A 21,222-nucleotide genomic window follows, 5' to 3' on the forward strand; every position below is an offset into this window, starting at 1 on the left:
GAGATCTGTGCTTTACACACACACAATTAATTAACAGCTGGCCAACTTTCAAGGACTTACAGTCAAATTATCAATGTTGTTATATTTCAAGGTAAGGTAACATATTAAAGTGCCCTCATTACTGTATAAGTATTTCTGTATGAAGAGTGTAACAAGTACTGTAATTACTCAATGTTACACTGTACGTACACTGTACTTAGGGTAAGGAAAGTGTTACCTAAGGTAACTAATACGTGTTATAGATGCTTTATAACTTCAACTGAACAGGACATATCCATTGACGTCCCTTGATGTTTAAGTCTAAAAATGTCAGCTGTTAGGCCTACAGTTACACTAGGGCTATACAAAACATATCCCTTGACTGGGCCTATGTTAAAGTCCTAAGATGTCTGTATTTTTTTTACAGTTACAGATACAACACAATACATTAAATCATCTTTAAATAATAGCTGGATAAGGTATCAACATGAGGTTTTGGAATCAAGTATTAATAAACCAGTCATGAATTTATAAAGATGATGTGTCTTATCCAACAATTTCCATTGTTCAAAACACTGCAAGGTTAAAGCTTTACATTTGTAGAACTTGTTTAGGCCTAGAACAGCTTAAACTCAGTAGGCCTGTACTTTCAATCCAGTACAGGCCTAGAATCCAGAATTATACTGGCATACATTATTCAACCAAACATATGAGTCATTAAGCCCTATTGTATCACATTACCTTTAATCCTTAGATACATACGCACATTGAATATACACTGACTGTACAGAACATTAGGAACACCTTCCTAATATTGAGTTGCACCCCTTTTGCCCTCAGAGCAGCCTCAATTCATCGGGGCATGGACTCTACAAGGTGTCGAAAGCGTTCCACAGGTATGCTGGCCAATGTGGACTCCAATGCTTCCCACAGTTGTGTCAAGTTTACTGGATGTCCTTTGGGTGGTGGACCATTCTTGATAAACACGGGAAACTGTTGAACGTGAAAAACTCAGCAGCATTGCAGTTCTTGAAACACTCAAACCGGTGTGACTGGCACCTTCCACCATACCTTGTTCAAAGGCACTTACATATTTTGTCTTGCCCTTTCAACTTCTGAATGGCACACATACACAATCCTTGTCTCAATTAAATCCTTCTTTAACCCCTTAATCTACACTGATTAGTCTTTGTCATGGAAAGGCCAGGTCAGGTGTTCCTAATGTTTTGTACACTCAGTGTAGATTCCTTAGGCCTTAATGAAACACAAGATCACAACTTCCATTGAAGGGAAAATAAATGAAGCTAGCTGAGAACAATTATTCTTCATCATCTGGATATATATCACTTCAGAAAGTACAACTTTGAAAAACTTGACCTCGAGAAACCTCCATAGTCCTTTTAGTGATCTCAATGGCAGGACAAATCATTAAACAATGGCCACAGTATATACTGTTCAGAAAGTATACATTGGCTCAACAATTAACTAAGACATTGCCTTATCAATCAATTATAGCCTTCATCACATCGATAGTTTTCATATTGTATGAAAACTATCCAAAACTAAACTTCAGATGAGACATGTAACACAAATGGCAGACTCTAAAAATACTCTGTACAGGGCTTGACTGACAGTCACCATGTGGCACATAACTGGAGGTGCAACTGATAGCCCTGCTGCTGATTTCCTTAAAAAGACATTGCGACCCAGCTGGGACACCACTCTAATGCTATCAGGGGCTATTCTGGGAGCTTCTCTAATCATTGCACCATATAGAAATAACCTTGAAAATGATAAGCATTAGTTGTTAATAATTTATATATTTATATACTTAATGTTAAATTATTCCCATAATATATTTTGAGACACTTGTCCCTAATTAGGCGGAAATCACCAGTTGTCACCTGTTATTATTTGGGAATTAGTATATACAGATAATAACACAATAATAATTGACAAACACTGCATTGGAACAGGCCAAAGTTTAATGAACTAAAGTTACTTACTTGTATCCACAAGAGTGCCTAGATTTGATGGGGCGAAGCCCAGAAATTGTATTTCTTCAGAAACAATCTCCTTATCCAGAAATGTCAGAAAATCCAATGTGAGAACAGCTTAGCCTCAAAGAAACCCAAAAAAACAAAACCACACAGTGTAGCTGTGTAGTTTTGCTCTTTTTCCTATGCAATCCCTACACCCGAGGCAAGGCTGGGAATGCTCCAACTGCTCAGAAGTGACAATATGGTTGTGTTACTTTTTATACCCATGGGCAAATCAGCATCATCAGTGCATCTGCTCTCCTCATTGGTCTGCCACCCAGAGGGGATGATTGGAGATTGGAAGCCATTTTATGCAAGCCCACACCTGTCACTCACTTTACTTAACATTGTCCAGGCACTGTTCATCAGCCTTACTTTTAACACAAAATGTAGCTTTGAATGACTGTCCTTTGAATAAAAACAACCTTTCATATCCCCAAATGCTACCACTATGTCAATTTCTGTTATAAAATGTAAAAGTACCTACTGCCATTAATTTATTGACCAAATGGAAAGTGAGGCTGTGCCTGTCACTCAAGTCCTGGGCTACCCCCATCACATCAGAAGCTAGACTGGAACAAATGATGCCATCAGAGGGACAGGGGCATTGTTTACATATGGCTGCTAAATACTTGTGGCAGCTATGTTAGTACGTGTAAGTTTTCCTGTCTTTATATACAAAGTCTGCATCATAGTCTGTACCTATAAAATATTTCTCAGTCTGTATCTAATGATTTCTCAGTGTCATATATTCCCACAATTAACATGCTCACTCACGGATTATTCTTCAAAACATAAAGATTGAAATAGACAGCTCTCCAAAAAAGTAGCTCCAATAACCCATACCGATATGTATTGGACAATACATCACAACAGTATTAATAAAAATGTATTTAATGGCAGTCTTTCAAACTCCAATCAATACATTATTTATTTATTTAAGTCCCCTGACTCCTCTTGACTTTTTATCTTGTTAACTTGTTGAGGATGAATGTAGTGTTTTCCCATCTGGATTTTCAGTGTGTTGATCATAGCGACTGCCTGGGCTTTGAGACACTTTGGCTCGGCCCTGCCAGGGGAACACAGATTTCAGAAGTTGAGAAGTCACATTTCTTAATAGCATTAAGACAAACTGCCCTTACTATAGTTGGTTTAGGGATCACATGTCCCAAATTCATATTTATGGACAGTTATACTCAGGTTATAGAAAATAGTAACTTTTATTTCTTATTTCAAACACGTAGAGGATTTTAAATAATGTAAGGGTTTATCTGTGACTACCACTGACTATCACTTTGGCAGAACACCAGACTTCACCTTTCATTCTTAGCAACACACACATACTTCCCAGACTCTGGCACAACAACACTCCTCTTTAGCAGAACATGAGTGTTTGGCTTTAAATCAGACTTTGTGGGGTAATAAAGTTCATCTGTTCATGGAAGATCCTCTTTGGATTAGCTGTAGGTAGGCTAAATGCACCCCCCAAACATGTAGGGACAGTTTCCCAGACAGCGTAGTCCTGGATTTATGTGTTTATGTGTTTTACAACTAAAATATTATCAGGTCCAACAGTAATATGAGCAAATGACTTTAATGTGTAATGTTGACTTCTGTTTTGAAATTTGCCTGTATGTCCTGACCTTTTTTGTGTGGAAAATGGTGTTAATTGGTTTTCACATAACATTCAATAAAACTGTCATGTAAAGTTCAATAATGTAATTTTACAAGCCTGACTTCTGTTTTTAAATTGTCTGATGTATGTACTGTATGTTATACTTTTGTGTATAATGTTTTCAAGTTTAAATGTTCACCTGCCCGGGAACTGCAGACGTATTTAGCTGTTAGCTAAATCTGGTGCAAGGCATCACTTCTCATTTCTGAGACTTATGTTTTTGTTATATAGTGCCTTGCAAAAGTATTCATCCCCCTTTGCGTTTTTCCTATTTTGTTGCATTACAACCTGTAATTTAAATTGATTTTTATTTGGATTTCATGTAATGGACATACATAAAAGTGAAATGAAAAAAATAACTTGTTTCAAAAAATTCTAAAAAATGAATAACGGAAAAGTGGTGCGTGCGTACAGTGGGGAAAAAAAGTATTTAGTCAGCCACCAATTGTGCAAGTTCTCCCACTTAAAAAGATGAGAGAGGCCTGTAATTTTCATCATAGGTACACGTCAACTATGACAGACAAAATGAGAATTTTTTTTGCAGAAAATCACATTGTAGGATTTTTTATGAATTTATTTGCAAATTATGGTGGAAAATAAGTATTTGGTCACCTACAAACAAGCAAGATTTCTGGCTCTCACAGACCTGTAACTTCTTCTTTAAGAGGCTCCTCTGTCCTCCACTCGTTACCTGTATTAATGGCACCTGTTTGAACTTGTTATCAGTATAAAAGACACCTGTCCACAACCTCAAACAGTCACACTCCAAACTCCACTATGGCCAAGACCAAAGAGCTGTCAAAGGACACCAGAAACAAAATTGTAGACCTGCACCAGGCTGGTCCCCCTCAGGAGACTAAAAAGATTTGGCATGGGTCCTCAGATCCTCAAAAAATTCTACAGCTGCACCATCGAGAGCATCCTGACTGGTTGCATCACCGCCTGGTATGGCAACTGCTTGGCCTCTGACCGCAAGGCACTACAGAGGGTAGTGCGTACGGCCCAGTACATCACTGGGGCAAAGCTCCCTGCCATCCAGGACCTCTATACCAGGCGGTGTCAGAGGAAGGCCCTCAAAATTGTCAAAGACTCCAGCCACCCTAGTCATAGACTGTTCTCTCTGCTACCGCACGGCAAGCGGAACCGGAGTGCCAAGTCTAGGTCCAAAAGACTTCTCAACAGCTTCTACCCCCAAGCCATAAGACTCCTGAACAGCTAATCATGGCTACCCGGACTATTTGCACTGCCCCCCCACCCCATCCTTTTACGCTGCTGCTACTCTGTTAAGTATTTATGCATAGTCACTTTAACTCTACCCACATGTACATATTACCTCAACTACCTCAACTAGCCGGTGCCCCCGCACATTGACTCTGCAACGGTACCCCCCTGTATATATAGCCTCCCTACTGTCACTTTATTTTACTGTATATATAGCCTCCCTACTGTCACTTTATTTTACTTCTGCTCTTTTTTTCTCAACACTTTTTTTGTTGTTGTTTTATTCTTACTTTTTTTGTTTAAAATAAATGCACTGTTGGTTAAGGGCTGTAAGTAAGCATTTCACTGTAATGTCTGCACCTGTTGTATTCGGCGCATGTGACCAATAAAATTTGATTTGATTTGATTTGATTTGACTAAATACTTTTTTTCCCCACTGTATGTATTCACCCCCTTTGCTATGAAGCCCCTAAATAAGATCTGGCGCATCCAATTACCTTCAGAAGTCACATAATTAGTTAAATAAAGTCCACCTGTGTGCAATCTATGTGTCACGTGATCTGTTACATGATCTCAGTATATATACACTTGTTCTGAAAGGCCCCAGAGTCTGCGACACCACTAAGCAAGGGGCACCATCAAGCAAGCGACACCATGAAGACCAAGGAGCTCTCCAAACAGGTCAGGGACAAAGTTGTGGAGAAGTACAGATCAGGTTTGGGTTATAAAAAAATATCAGAAACTTTGAACATCCCACGGAGCACCACCAAATCCATTATTAAAAAATGGAAATAATATGGCACCACAACAAACCTGCCAAGAGAGGGCCGCCCACAAAAACTCACAGACCAGGCAAGGAGGGCATTAATCAGAGAGGCAACAAAGAGACCAAAGATAACCCTGAAGGAGCTGCAAATCTCCACAGCGGAAATTGGAGTATCTGTCCATAGGACCACATTAAGCCGTACACTCCACAGAGCTGGGCTTTACAGAAGAGTGGCCAGAAAAAAGCCATTGCTTAAAGAAAAAAATAAGAAAAAACATTTTGTGTTCGCCAAAACGCATGTGGGAGACTCCCCAAACATATGGAAGAAGGTGCTCTGGTCAGATGAGACTAAAATTTAGCTTTTTGGCCATCAAGGAAAATGCTATGTCTGGCGCAAACCTAACACCTCTCATCAACCCGAGAACACCATCCTCACAGTGAAGCATGGTGGTGGCAGCATCATGCTGTGAGGATGTTTTAAATTGGCAGGGACTGGAAAACTGGTCTGAATTGAAGGAATGATGGATGGTGCTAAATAAAGGGAAATTCTTGAGGGAAACCTGTTTCAGTCTTCCAGAGATTTGAGACTGGGACGGAGGTTCACCTTCCAGCAGGACAATGACCCTAAGCATACTGCTAAAGCAACACTCGAGTGGTTTAAGGGGAAACATTTAAATGTCTTGGAATGGCCTAGTCAAAGCCCAGACCTCAATCCAATTGAGAATCTGTGGTATGACTTAAAGATTGCTGTACACCAGCGGAACCCATCCAACTTGAAGGAGCTGGAGCAGTTTTGCCTTAAGAATGGGCAAAAATCCCATAGGGGTGAATACTTTCGTAAGCCACTGTACATTGTCCCTGTCCAAATAAACGCAACAAAAAATAAAAAATAAAATGCATACTGAATGAAGAATCTCCATTGAAAGCTTTTTAGTCCAAGACTAGACTTAAACTGTGTCCGGGAAACCAGCCTGTGATGTTTAAAGTCTATTTAATGTAGTATTAGACAACTCACCCCGCCTTCGCCACAAGCTACAATGACACTATCTTTTAACCACATGACACGCGGAGCAGGCTTTCCGAGATGACACACTCCAGGAAAAGATATTCTCCCACCAGGAGATCCTGACGTTCTGGCTTTGTCAGGAACTGAGGAGTAGATCCACAGGCTGGGGAGACCAGGTTACACTATTTACTGTATGTATGGCATTGTTTGATTAGGTCAAGTAGGTTCAGCAGGATATATTCTTCAAATTAGATGAGTTCAAGGTGAAGGTAAGTCAATTAGTAGACACAAATGTTTACCAAAATAAAGCTATGTCTCAGAATAAATTATTGTCTAATTACCATCAGTGTCTGCTGAGCAGAGAAAGACATAAGATCACCTCACTTGTAACAAACTGCACGAATTAACTGGCAAATACTAGTGATTTTATCAAGAATAGCCATATTGACTCCTCTATCTGTTGCAAATAAATGTTCAGGCAGGCCAATCTCAAGCTATTATCTCAGCCCTCTACCACAAGAGTGGAGCCAGCCTTATCTTCATTGGAGTGAAGTAGTTAGTGGAGTGGAGAGATGGAAGTGAAGAGGTGTAACCGGAGAATAGGGAAGCACAGCTTGACCTGAGAGATTGTGTTACCCCACAACATACAGTACAACAGCAGAACAGACAACCTTAAAGGCACAGTCTGAGATTTCCAGTTATCAGTAAAAAAAATAAACTGTCTTACCTAATAACCAAAAAATGTAATTTAAGGGACATATCATGTTTTTTTTTGTTTTGTAAAACAAATCGTGAGCTAATGAGGCAAAGCTACAAATCAAGTAATGTTGTGCATGTTATTCCTTGAACACTACATATATACTGTGTCTTTGAAACCAAGTGCTATTTGTATGTCAAAATGCAATGGGATAATTTTTGTTGGTTATTTAAGTGTGTTATAGTTGAGTGTAGTTTCATGTGGTTATATGATTTTAGTGTGGGGAGATGAAGGGATATCATGTGTTAGGTCGACAGTTTCCCAATCATAATTCAGCCTAGTAAAATGAAAGAACTGAACATCTCAGTTTTCTTCCTACAGAGCTTTCAATCTGAAATGTTTGATAAATGTGCATTAAACTGTAGCTAGGACCATAAAACGGCTATGACAATGTAGTGGTAGAGAAAGCACAAACAATACATACAACTTTTAGATATCAGCAGCATTACTTTATTTGAAAGATATTGATATTTAAAGGGACATGGCTGACACAACTTACCATCATATTTCAAAGATTTTGAGACTTTTATAGGAAGGGCATACATTGCTTTCGGAAAGTATTCAGACCCCTTCCCTTTTTCCACATTTTGTTACGTTACAACCTTATTCTGAAATTGATTAAATAAACATTTTCCCTCATCAATCTACACACAATACCCCATAATGACAAAGTAAAAACAGGTTTTTAGAAATTTTTACAAATTTATGAAAAATTCAAAACAGAAACACCTTATTTACATAAGTATCCAGACCCCTTTGCTATGAGACTTGAAATTGAGCTTAGGTGCATCCTGTTTCCATTTATCATCCTTGAGATGTTTCTACAACTTGATTGGGGTCCACCTGTGGTCAATTAAATTGATTGGACATGATCTGGAAAGGCACACACCTATCTATATAAGGTCCCACAGTTGACAGTGAATGTCAAAGCAAAAACCAAGCCATGGGGTCGAAGGAATTGTCCGTAGAGCTCCGAGACAGGATTGGTTCGAGGCACAGATCTGGGGAAGGGTACCAAAAAATGTCTGCAGCATTGAACACAGTGGCCTCCATCATTCTTAAATGGAAGAAGTTTGGAACCACCAAGACTCTTCCTAGAGCTGGCCGCCCAGCCAAACTGAGCAATCGGGGGAGAAGGGCCTTGGTCAGGGCGGTGTCCAAGAACCCGATGGTCACTCTGACAGAGCTCCAGAGTTCCTCTGTTGAGATGGGAGAACCTTCCAGAAGGACAACCATCTCTGCAGCACTCCACCAATCAGGCCTTTATGGTAGAGTGGCCAGACGGAAGCCACTCCTCAGGAAAAGGCTTGGAGTTTGCCAAAAGGCACCTAAATGACTCTCAGACCATGAGAAACAAGATTCTCTGGTCTGATGAAACCAATATTGAACTCTTTGGCCTGAATGCCAAGTGTCACGTCTGGAGGAAACCTGGCACCATCCCTACGGTGAAGCATGGATGTGGCAGCATAATTCTGTGGGGATGTTTTTCAGCGGCAGGGACTGGTAGACTAGTCAGGATCAAGGGAAAGATGAACGGAGCAAAGTACAGAGAGATCCTTGATGAAAACCTGCTCCAGAGTGCTTAGGACCTCAGACTGGGGCGAAGGTTCACCTTCCAACAGGACAACGACCCTAAGCACACAGCCAAGACAACGCAAGAGTGGCTTCAGGAGAAGTCTCTGAATGTCCTTGAATGGCCCAGCCAGAGCCCGGACTTGAACCCAATCGAACATCTCTGGAGAGACCTGAAAATAGCTGTGCAGCAACGCTCCCCATCCAACCTGACAGAGGTTGAGAGGATCTGCAGAGAAGAATGGGAGAAATTCCCCAAATACAGGTGTGCCAATCTGGTAGCGTCATACCCAAGAAGACTCGAAGCTATAATCGCTGCCAAAGGTGCTTCAACAAAGTACTGAGTAAAGGGTGTGAATACTTATGTAAATGTGATATTTTATATAGATTTGCAAAAATGTCTAAAAACCTGTTTTTGCTTTGTCATTATGGGGTATTGTGTGTAGATTTAGAATAAGGCTGTAACTTAACATAATGTGAAAAATGTCAAGGGTTCTGAATACTTTCCAAATGCACTGTAATACAGTATTGAAATTGAAAAAATTGCTAAATTACTGTTTTTAGCATTTATTAATAAATCTACCTTATTCTCTCATGAATTGTAGGTCATTTGGTCATAGAGGCACAGACTCAAATGCACTAACTTAGATAAAAAGCGGATAGAATGTAAGTATAATATTAAGGATATTTTGACTTAAATTGAGATATAATTTGGTTTTGTCTAATCTACAAATAAATTAACCTCACATTCATACACACAGTTGGTGTTTTGGGTGTAGTAGGGATGTGGTGATTGTGATCAGGTTCAGAAGTGACACCCCGTGCAGCCTTACATATTTCACAGTTGAAATTAGGGTTATACAGTGTACAGTGAGAATGGAAATGGGTCTGGCAGTGAAAAGCTTGATATAATATTTTGTATTTCTTCATAACAGCAGTAAGTACAGGAGGTACAGGAGAAAACACAGAGTACCGAAACAAGTGTACCAGTCCAGCTTGAGAAGAGGGCAGTTGGGATCGGGACAGCTGTTGTTAGCTGCTTTCACCTGAAGAGCGGCGCTAGAGGATAGGGTGCCGCTTGAGTTGACGGCCCGGCACACATAGAGGCCTGCGTCGGTCTCAGTGACCCTCTGTATGAACAATGCATGTTTGCCTTCTTTTTGTGACAGTTCTATGTGCTCATCATTGGTCAGTTTCTCTCCATTCTTGAACCTGAAGCAAGAAGTGAATTATACATCACACAATCACAACACAAGAAAGACACAAATCACATTCCTATTTATCAGAGGGTGAGCTGAAACACAATCAATCCAAGCAATTAGATTATTCAATAGTCTACTAAAGTGACTAATGATCAAACATGTGTTATATAAAAGTTGTGTTATTAAAAAGTAATAAAAAAAACCCACAAGATTAGTAAAAAACTCACAAATTATTTGAGTAAAATGAAATGGAATAAATGTTATCCACCAAAAATGTCAGATGTAACACTATTCATGCAGTATATAAATCCATCTTATCATTTTTCAATGTGTCCACTCCTCTCCACCTGAATTATCCTTTTGGAATTGATTTATAGAATATCCCAACGCATTGGTTGACAGTTTGCTTGTAGAATAAGCAGTGACCGTTTATGCTAATAACTTGTCATGCTAATAAAGAATAAAAAGAATACAAATATTTGATTAAAATTATGAAATTCTACTCTTTATCACTTGCACCAAATACTATGTCTGTCTCCAAAATGGCACCCTATTCCATATATAGTGCACTACTTTTGACCAGGGCCCAAGTAGTGCACTATTTAGTGAATAGGACACAATTTCAAACGCAGCTACTATTAGATAAATATTGGTCAATTACTACAACTAATGCCTATGAGCTACCCACCATGTTAAAGTAGGCTCTGGAAATCCAGTGACCTCCACTTCCAGGGTCACAGGCGACACCTCCATAACTGTGGTACTAGACAGTAGTTTGGAGAAGTGAGGAGGGCCCTGGCCTGCTAGGGTGCTCCCCACGGACCGGTTGGTACCAGGCAGCCTGATTTCTTCTCTGATGGCTGTGGACTTGAAGAGGTCTGGGTCTTGGCCATGGTCTGTGAGTGTGACTGCTGTGGTGGTTAATGGGGAGGGGGAAGCATGCGTGTTAAGAGAGCGAGTGGTGGCAGCAGCGGGGAACGCAGCGGGGGCGGCAGCTCCTCGGACCATCACGCTGCTTGGGTCATGCACACACTCCTGCGTCTCTGTGACAGAGCTCTCATGCACAGAATACATGGTCTGGTGGCACTCGTTTAGGCCTAGGGGGCCTACTGGTAGAATATTTGGGAGGTTGGGTTTTGGAAGGTTGGGGATTCCCTTGCTTTTCAGAATACTGGAGAGTGTGTTTGAGACCAGGCTCGGTGCTGGGGCAGTCAGGGGGCTGTGGACAAAAGAAGAGGACTCCTCTCTGAACTTGATGTTGAGACCGCCTGTAGGAGAGGGACAGCTTTCAGTTTGCTCTCTGATCCTCTGTTGGCTCTGGCTGTTGTTTTCATTATTATGTGTGGAGTGGAACTGGTGGCTGTACTGGTTGATGTGAATGGTGTGGGACTGGGAGCTGAGACAGAAACCATCCAGGTCCATGTCATTCTCTGATAGGACGATGTTGGACTCTGGGGTCTCGGAGAGCGGGGGCAGAGAGATGTCGTCGGGGGATGTGCACTCATATTCGTCATTGGACAGGGACTCTTCTGTCATGAGGTTATGCCGTTGAAGGTTCCCCTCCGTCAGACCACCTGCGGGCGGCAGCAGGTGTGATGCATCTTGGGAGAAAGGCTCGCCCTGTAAGGATTAGAAAAATTAAAACATTTAAAATAATAGCATGTATAGTCACATGCACATCCCTTATTCATGGGATTTTGGGCCAGAAATAAACTAGTAGTTGTGAAGTATGATAATAAGTTATGATAATTGGAAAGCCAATAGTCTGAGGACTTACTGTAAGAAGACCAACCTGATCAGTATTAGAAGTATGAAACCCAGGGAAGTTCCTCCTCTCCTTCTTCTGGAACTCTCTCTGTATATCAGAGAAGCAGGGAGCCGAATCGACGGCAGGGGGAGGAGGAATAGTAGGAGGAGGAGGGGTGACCAGAGACCTGATCCCTGCCTGGTGGAGCGCATGGACTTTCCTGTCCCTCTCCAGCGGTGAACAAGACAGGTTGAAGGTGTGTGTGCAGCAGAAAGAGGTGCTCAGCTGCTCTTTTCTCTCCTGCATCGACCTGCTGGTGATAGTCTCCACTCTGCTGGTCTCTGAGTATGCCTCCTGGGTGTGATACCTATAATAATAATAATTATTATTATAATAATAATACATTGGTTTTATATAGCCCTTTTCATGAACCCAAAGTCTCTTTACAATAGTAAAAAAAACACTAGAAACAAAAACCAATATCAACAAAACAGAAAAAGGGGAGTAATGGGAGAGGAATGTTTGTGTTGTGTGTATGTGTGTGTGTGTGTGTGAGTTTGTGTGTATGTGTGTATGCGCAAGCATGTGTTGAGTGGAGGATGTATGGCTTCACAGAAATCTCACTCTACCTACATGGCTGTTAATTACTTAATTGTCACAAAGATCATACATTAGGTATTTTTTGGGATCTCTCAAAAGCAGTTGATACTGTTGATCATAATATTTTATGACAAAAACCTGAAACTATGGGCGTGACTGAACAATCTGCTTTGGTTCTCCAATTATCTAAAAGATAGAAAGCCATATGTGACTTTCAAAGGAATAAATTGTCCCCCTCTGGAGATTAAGTGTGGTGTGTCGCAGGGATCTATTCTGGGACCACTATTACAGTGGCTTGCAAAAGTATTCATCCCCCTTGGCGTTTTTCCTATTTTGTTGCATTACAACCTGTAATTTAAATGGATTTTATTTGGATTTCATGTAATGGACATACACAAAATAGTCCAAATTGTTGAAGTGAAATGAAAAAAATTACTTGTTTCAAAATATTCTAAAAAATCAATAACGGAAAAGTGGTGCGTGCATATGTATTCACCCCCTTTGCTATGAAGCCCCTAAATAAGATCTGGTGCAACCAATTACCTTCAGAAGTCACATAATTAGTTAAATAAAGTCCACCTGTGTGCAATCTAAGTGTCACATGATCTGTCACATGATCTCAGTATATATGCACCTCTTCTGAAAGGCCCCAGAGTAAGCAAGGGGCACCACCAAGCAAGCGGCACCATGAAGACCAAGGAGCTCTCCAAACAAGTCAGGGACAAAGTTGTGGAGAAGTACAGATCAGGGTTGGGTTATAAAAAAATATCAGAAACTTTGAACATCCCATGGAGCACCATTAAATACATTATAAAAAAAATGGAAAGAATATGGCACCACAACAAACCTGCCAAGAGAGGGCCACCCACCAAAACTCAAAGACCAAGCAAAGAGGGCATTAATCAGAGAGGCAACAAAGAGACCAAAGATAACCCTGAAGGAGCTGCAAAGCTCCACAGCGGAGATTGGAGTCTCTGTCCATAGGACCACTTTAAGCCATACACTCCACAGAGCTGGGCTTTATGGAAGAGTGGCCAGAAAAAAGCCATTGCTTAAAGAAAAAAGTAGCAAACATTTTTGGTGTTCGCCAAAAGGCACGAGGGAGACTCATCAAATATATGGAAGAAGGTACTCTGGTCAGATGAGACTAAAATTGAGCTTTTTGGCCATCAAGGAAAATGTCTGGCGCAAACCCAACACCTTTCATCACCCAAGAACACCATCCCCACAGTGAAGCATGGTGGTGGCAGCATCATGCTGTGGGGATGTTTTTCATTGGCAGGGACTGGGAAACTGGTCAGAATTGAAGGAATGATGGATGGTGCTAAATACAGGGAAATTCTTAAATATGAGGGAAACCTGTTTCAGTCTTCCAGAGATTTGAGACTGGGACGGGGGTTCACCTTCCAGCAGGACAATGACCCTAAGCATACTGCTAAAGCAACACTCAAGTGGTTTAAGGAGAAACATTTAAATGTATTGGAATGGCCTAGTCAATGCCCAGACCTCAATTCAATTGATTATCTGTGGTATGACTTAAAGATTGCTGTACACCAGCGGAACCCATCTAACTTGAAGGAGCTGGAGCAGTTTTGCCTTGAAGAATGGGCAAAGATCCCAGTGGATAGATGTGCCAAGCTTATAGAGACATACCCCAAGAGACTTGCAGCTGTAATTGCTGCAAAAGGTGGCTCTACAAAGTATTGACTTTGGAGGGGTGAATAGTTATGCATGCTCAAGTTCTGTTTTTTTGTCTTATTTCTTGTTTGTTTCACAAGAAAAAATATTTTGCATCTTCAAAGTGGTAGGCATGTTGTGTAAATCAAATTATACAAACCCCCAAAAAATCAATTTAAATTCCAGGTTGTCAAGCAACAAAAATAGGAAAAATGCCAAGGGGGGTGAATACTTTCGCAAGCCACTGTATTTCGGATTTATATACATTATTTGTCTAATGCATCCAAAGTTCTCTCCCAGATATTATTTGCTGATGATACAAGTGTGTTTTATTCACAAATATTTAAATTACCTTATTAATGTTGTTAATTATTAACTATGTAATATCTCAAAGTGGTTTAATATTAACAAATTGTCACTGAATCAAAACAATTATATAGGGGTCCATATTGATAATATTTATGTTGATCATGCCTATACAACTCGCTTTCTTGGTGTTTTCACTTTCTTGTTATGGAAACCACACATAAAGACAATAACCTATAAGTTCGCCAAAAATACGGGGATACTTGGCAAAATTAGATATCTCCTAAACAGAAGCACTGCTCTCAGTCTCTATTACACAATGATCTTCCCATTCATCAGTTACTGTAACATTATATGGGCCAGCACACACCACACCAAACTACTATCAATCTATCGCCTGCAGAAACGCTCTGTAAGAATAATATAATCTGCAGGTTTTAGAGACCATTCAGCACCACTTTTCAAAAAAATTAGAACTCCTGAATATATTTAAAATTCATTATTTTCAAGATGCTCAATTTGTTTATGGCACTTCAAATCACTTATTACCCTCTTTCTTCAAAAACTATTTTACATCCACATATGAATTCCATAACTACTCAACAAGAAACAGACAACAGCTACATCACCCAGTGATGGAAAAAGTACCCAATTGTCATACTTAAAAGTAAAAGTATAGATACCTTAATAGAAAGTTACTCAAGTAAAATTGAAAGTCACCCAGTAAAATATACTTGAGTAAAAGTCTAAAACTATTTGGTTCTAAATATACTTAAGTATCAAAAGTAAAAGTAAAAGTATAAATCATTCAACACTCAGACATCATTTACAAACAATGCATTTATATTTAGTGAGTCCGCCAGATCAGAGGCAGTAGGGATGACCAGGGATGTTCTCTTGATAAGTGTGTGAATTGGACCATTTTCCTGTCCTGCTAAGCATTCATCATGTAACAAGTACTTTTGGGTGTCAGGGAAAATGTATGGAGTAAAAAGTACATTATTTTCTTTAGGAATGTAGTGAAGTAAAAGTAAAAGTTGTCAAAAATATACAGTTGAAGTCGGAAGTTTACATACACTTAGGTTGGAGTCATTAAAACTTGTTTTTCAACCACACCACACATTTCTTGTTAACAAACTATAGTTTTGGCAAGTCGGTTAGGACATCTACTTTGTGCATGACACAAGTCATTTTTACAACAATTGTTTACAGACAGATTATTTCACTTATAATTCACAGTATCACAATTCAGTGGGTCAGAAGTTTACATACACTAAGTTGACTGTGCCTTTAAACAACTTGGACAATTCAAGAAAATTATGTAATGGCTTTAGAAGCTTCTGATAGGCTAACTGACATCATTTGAGTCTCCTCAATAGGGCCTCCTGTAGCTCAGTTGGTAGAGCATGGCGCTTGCAACACCAGGGTTGTGGGTTCGTTTCCCACGGGGGGGCCAGTATGAAAAATGTATGCACTCACTAACTGTAAGTCGCTCTGGAAAAGAGCGTCTGCTAAATGACTAAAATGTAATTGGAGGTGTACCTGTGGATGTATTTCAAGGCCTACCTTCAAACTCAGTGGCTCTTTACTTGACATCATGGGAAAATCCAAAGAAATCAGCCAAGACCTCAGAAAAAAATTTGTAGACCTCGACAAGTCTGGTTCATCCTTGGGAGCAATTTCCAAATTCCTGAATGTACCACGTTCATCTGTACAAACAATAGTACGCAAGTATAAACACAATGGGACCAGGCAGCCATCATACCGCTCAGGAAGGAGACGCGTTCTGTCTCCTAGAGATTAATGTACTTTGGTGCGAAAAGTGCAAATCAATCCCAGAACAACAGCAAAGGACCTTGTGAAGATGCTGGAGGAAACAGGTACAAAAGTATCTATATCTACAGTAAAACAAGTCCTATATCGACATAACCTGAAAGGCCGCTCAGCAAGGAAGAAGCCACTGCTCCAAAACCACCATAAAAAAGCCAGACTACGGTTTGCAACTGCACATGGGGACAAAGATCGTACTTTTTGGAGAAAATAGATGGCATCATGAGGAAGGAAAAGTTTGTGGATATATTGAAGCAACATCTCAAGACATCAGTCAGGAAGTTAAAGCTTGGTCGCAAATGGGTAATGACCCCAAGCATACTTCCAAAGTTGTGGCAAAATGGCTTAAGGACAACAAAGTCAAGGTATTGGAGTGGCCATTACAAAGCCCTGACCTCATCCTAAAAAAATGTGTGGGCAGAACTGAAAAAGCGTGTGCGAGCAAGGGGAGGCCTACAAACCTGACTCAGTTACACCAGCTCTGTCAGGAGGAATGGGCCAAAATTCACCCAACATATTGTGGGAAGCTTGTGGAAGGCTACCCGAAACGTTTGACCCAAGTTAAACAATTTAAAGGCAATGCTACCAAATACTAATTGAGTGTATGTAAACTTCTGACCCACTGGGAATGTGATGAAATAAATAAATCATTCTCTCTACTATTATTCTGACATTTCACATTCTTAAAATAAAGTGGTGATCCTAACTGACCTAATACAGGTGATTTTTACTAGGATTAAATGTTAGGAATTGTGAAAAACTGAGTCTAAATGTATTTGGCTAAGGTGTATGTAAACTTCCGACTTCAACTGTAAATAGTAAGGTAAAGTACAGATACCCCCAAAAAAGTATACTTTAAAGTATTTTTACTTTTACTGTACTTTACATCACTGACGTCACCCATATTCAAGAACAACTCATTCTCAACTCCGAATTACATATAGAGGCCTTATGATCTGGAACTCATTCCCACCTGATTTTGCCAAGCTATCCCCGTCGTTGTTTTAAAAAAATGCAAGAGGCACCTAATGTCCATCACAGTTCTACACCCTCAGTATTCCTTCATCTTTTTTGTGTGTAGTTTTTTATTTTATCGTTTGTGTGTTTGTCCACACTGCTGAATCTGTGTGATTTCTGTCCATGGGGGGTGGGGTGGGGGGTGGGGGGTGGGGTACACTCAACATGCCTTTTTGGGCTTTTTTTCCCCTTCTTGCACATACTCATTTTTTTACTGTTACAAACTGTCTTTCTATTTGTGCAAATAAACTAAACTAAACTAAACTATGTGTGGATAGTGGTGGTGGTGCACGGTTGAAGGTACCTGCTCTCTGATAACACTTTGTTGTGATGTTCTGGGTGGAGTTTGTCTGGTAGGTCCTTGCTCCTTGTTTTGGGGATTTGAGGTTTCTTGCTTCTTGTATCTTCTAATGTTTTGATGGGTACCTCTTTTCCATTCCCTCCCATGGTTAGTTCAGGAGTGTGTCCAGTTTCTTTCAGCTCAGACTGCTGAAATCATACAGTTGAAGTCGGAAGTTTACATACACCTTAGCCACATACATTTAAACTCAGTTTTTCACAATTCCTGACATTTAATCCCTGTCTTAGGTCAGTTAGGATCACCACTTTATTTTAAGAATGTGAAATGTCAGAATAATAGTAGAGAGAATGATTTATTTCAGCTTTTCTTTCTTTCATCACATTCCCAGTGGGTCAGAAGTTTACATACACTCAATTAGTATTTGGTAGCATTGCCTTTAAATTGTTTAACTTGGGTCAAACGTTTCGGGTAGCCTATCACAAGCTTCCCACAATAAGTGAATTTTGGCCCATTCCTCCTGACAGAGCTGGTGTAACTGAGTCAGGTTTGTAGGCCTCCTTGCTCGCACACGCTTTTTCAGTTCTGCCCACAAATGTTCTATAGGCTTGAGGTCAGGGCTTTGTAATGGCCACTCCATTACCTTGACTTTGTTGTCCTTAAGCCATTTTGCCACAACTTTGGAAGTATGCTTGGGGTCATTGTCCATTTGGAAGACCCGTTTGTGACCAAGCTTTAACTTCCTGACTGACGTCTTGAGATGTTGCTTCAATATATCCACATAATTTTCCTTCCTCATGATGCTATCTATTTTGTGAAGTGCACCAGTCCCTCCTGCAGCAAAGCACCCCCACAGCATGATGCTGCCACCCCCGTGCTTCACGGTTGTGATGGTGTTCTTCGGCTTGCAAGCAACCCCCTTTTTCCTCCAAACATAACAATGGTCATTATGGCCAAACAATTATATTTTTGTTTCATCAGACCAGAGGACATTTCTCCAAAAAGTACGATCTTTGTCCCCATGTGCAGTTGCAAACCGTAGTCTGGCTTTTTTATGGCGGTTTTGGAGCAGTGGCTTCTTCCTAGCTGAGCGGCGTTTCAGGTTATGTCGATATAGGACTTGTTTTACTGTGTATCTAGATAATTTTGTACCTGTTTCCTCCAGCATCTTCATAAGGTCATTTGCTGTTGTTCTGGGATTGATTTGCACTTTTTGCACCAAAGTACGTTCATCTCTAGGAGACAGAACCCGTCTCCTTCCTGAGCGGTATGACGGCTGCGTGGTCCCATTGTGTTTATACTTGCGTACTATTGTTTGTACAGATGAACGTGGTACCTTCAGGCATTTGGAAATTACTCCCAAGGATGAACCAGACTTGTCGAGGTCTACAATTCTTTTTCTGAGGTCTTGGCTGATTTCTTTTGATTTTCCCATGATGTCAAGCAAAGAGGCACTGAGTTTGAAGGTAGGCCTTGAAATCCACAGGTACACCTCCAATTGACTCAAATTATGTCAATTAGTCTATCAGAAGCTTCTAAAGCCATGACATCATTTTCTGGAATGTTCCAAGCTGTTTATAAGCACAGTCAACTTGGTGTATGTAAACTTCTGACCCACTGGAATTGTGATACAGTGAATTATAAGTGAAATAATCTGTCTGTAAACAATTGTTGGAAAAATTACTTGTGTCATTCACAAGGTAGATGTCCTAACCTACTTGCCAAAACTATAGTTTGTTACAAGACATTTGTGGAGTGGTTGAAAATGAGTTTTAATGACTCCAACCTAAGTGTATGTAAACTTCCGACTTTGACTGTACATTATAACATTCAACAAATGCAGAGAACCCACATTTAATTTCACATACTATGACTAAACAATTGTGATACTGAAAATAATGCTTGTTTGTTTTTTACAGTTTACAGATGGTGTCAGAAGTGGGATTCAAACCCACTGAAGCTGACAAAATAGTGTCCTGTTTCCATCTCAATAACCTTACCACATCAAGAGCCTCCTGGGGGTACATCTCAGCTTTCTCTGTTTCTTGGTTTGATTTTTGCTCTTGTTTGTTTTCCTCTTGTATGACATTATCCAACTTTTTTATTTCAGGCTCCTCCTTCAAAGCCTCAGTCTGAAATCAGAGGAAAATCACATATTTTGAAGTCATTTTCCATTAAAATGACTGAAGAAAATTACTAGGCCCCCGCAAAAATTAATTGTACCTGTAGTTTAGCCTCCAAATCCATTAATCCATTACAAAGTTCCTTTATCGATTCCACTATCTCATTGTGTTTGGTGAGAGTTTTCTCCATATACTTCTTTCCCTCCTCAACACCTGTACATTAAAGACAGTTCATACAGTCCTCAATGCCAGTGTCATGGGCATGACTTCTACTAAGGACAGGGGGACATATCCCCCTACATTTTGAAATAGCATTTTTGGTCAGCTTTATGTACAGTAAGCTATGTAAGCATCCATTTCCTTACCCCCCAAAAAGCTGACCCAAACCCTAAGAATTATTTCTAAAATCAAGATAGTGGTTTGTTGTGTGTGATCTGGCCCCTTACCATGCAGACGGACAGCCAGTTCTGTGATTTGGCTGATCCTCTCCTCTTGCTGGGGCACAGTGGGCCAAACAAACTTCTCAAACTGCTTGTATAGAATAGACACTGCTTCCCTGGTCTTACACTGGGAAGAGTACTTCCCTACCCTCACAATCGTAGCACTTGCTTCATCACACCAGAACTGATACTGAAATTCAAAAGCAGAAAATTGTGAGACAATTTTACCAGATATAAGGGGAGGAAATGCATGTTGATCCACTTCATGCAGCAAAATCATAACAATCATAACACAACATATGCTATATCCAATTCCCTTAAATTTGTGATGATTTTTGACAATATGTTAATTTCCATAATTGAGAAGTATAGGGTCAATGATTTATCTTCTTAAGTGTTGTCCAACCATGCACCTCCTCCATAGCTTGCTGCAGCTTCACGCTCATGTCCAGGTTCTGCCTGTACTCCTCCACAGTCTTGTCAAAGTCCCCCAGCTGTCTCTGTAGCTCATTAACAGCATCCTCTATCTCTCTGGGGCTACTGCCTATCAGATGCTTCTCTGTGCTGGACGTTACTTTCACTGTGAAAGCCTGCATTCTCTTCTTCAATACCTGGTTGAAGAGAGAAAGAAAGAAGAATGAACATAGAAAGAGGCAAAAAAATAATGCATTTAAACCATTGAATAGCAGGCAAATTTGTTATTTTTTTGACTGGATTGTCATAGCAAACAGGATGTGTCTCACCTGTAACTTTTCATTATAAATCTCTATCTGCTGGATTTGGTTTTTTACTGCTTTCAGGTTCCTTGACTTGTCGTTTCTCTTCATATAATTGAACTTCAAGTTGTTGAATTTCTTCTTGAGGTCCTTGAATGACTCTCTCAGCTGAAATGAAAAAAATCATGATCTATTAATAACAAAGGCTTTCAATCAGAATACAAAACATATAAAACAGTTAAGACATAAAA

General features: G+C 40.1%; 2 protein-coding genes across 5 annotated transcripts in view; both read right to left on the reverse strand.

Annotated features, from left to right (window-relative positions):
• LOC121536983 (titin) overlaps positions 1–2,217 on the reverse strand; it is a 194,042-nt gene extending 191,825 nt beyond the window's left edge. Inside the window, exon 1 of the mRNA XM_041844684.2 lies at positions 1,986–2,217. The gene's annotated coding sequence lies outside the window, so the exon portion shown is untranslated. The remainder of the gene's footprint in view (positions 1–1,985) is intronic.
• Positions 2,218–9,463: 7,246 nt separating this feature from the next.
• LOC121536981 (coiled-coil domain-containing protein 141) overlaps positions 9,464–21,222 on the reverse strand; it is a 39,554-nt gene continuing 27,795 nt past the window's right edge. Inside the window, exons 18-26 of one of the 4 annotated variants that reach the window (XM_041844681.2) lie at positions 20,999–21,139; positions 20,669–20,866; positions 20,262–20,445; positions 19,916–20,028; positions 19,693–19,824; positions 17,699–17,880; positions 11,995–12,331; positions 10,906–11,837; positions 9,464–10,227 (exon numbers count right to left, since the gene is read on the reverse strand). In XM_041844681.2, coding sequence (XP_041700615.2) covers positions 9,942–10,227; positions 10,906–11,837; positions 11,995–12,331; positions 17,699–17,880; positions 19,693–19,824; positions 19,916–20,028; positions 20,262–20,445; positions 20,669–20,866; positions 20,999–21,139 — 2,505 coding nt within the window. In that variant the 3' untranslated portion in view covers positions 9,464–9,941. Of the gene's footprint in view, positions 11,838–11,994; positions 12,332–17,698; positions 17,884–19,692; positions 19,825–19,915; positions 20,029–20,261; positions 20,446–20,668; positions 20,867–20,998; positions 21,140–21,222 lie in introns of all 4 variants that reach the window. The other 3 variants (XM_041844682.2, XM_041844680.2, XM_041844683.2) reach the window with 3 other exon arrangements.

Source organism: Coregonus clupeaformis, chromosome 23 (assembly GCF_020615455.1).
Source record: "Coregonus clupeaformis isolate EN_2021a chromosome 23, ASM2061545v1, whole genome shotgun sequence".
Lineage (NCBI taxonomy): Eukaryota > Metazoa > Chordata > Actinopteri > Salmoniformes > Salmonidae > Coregonus > Coregonus clupeaformis.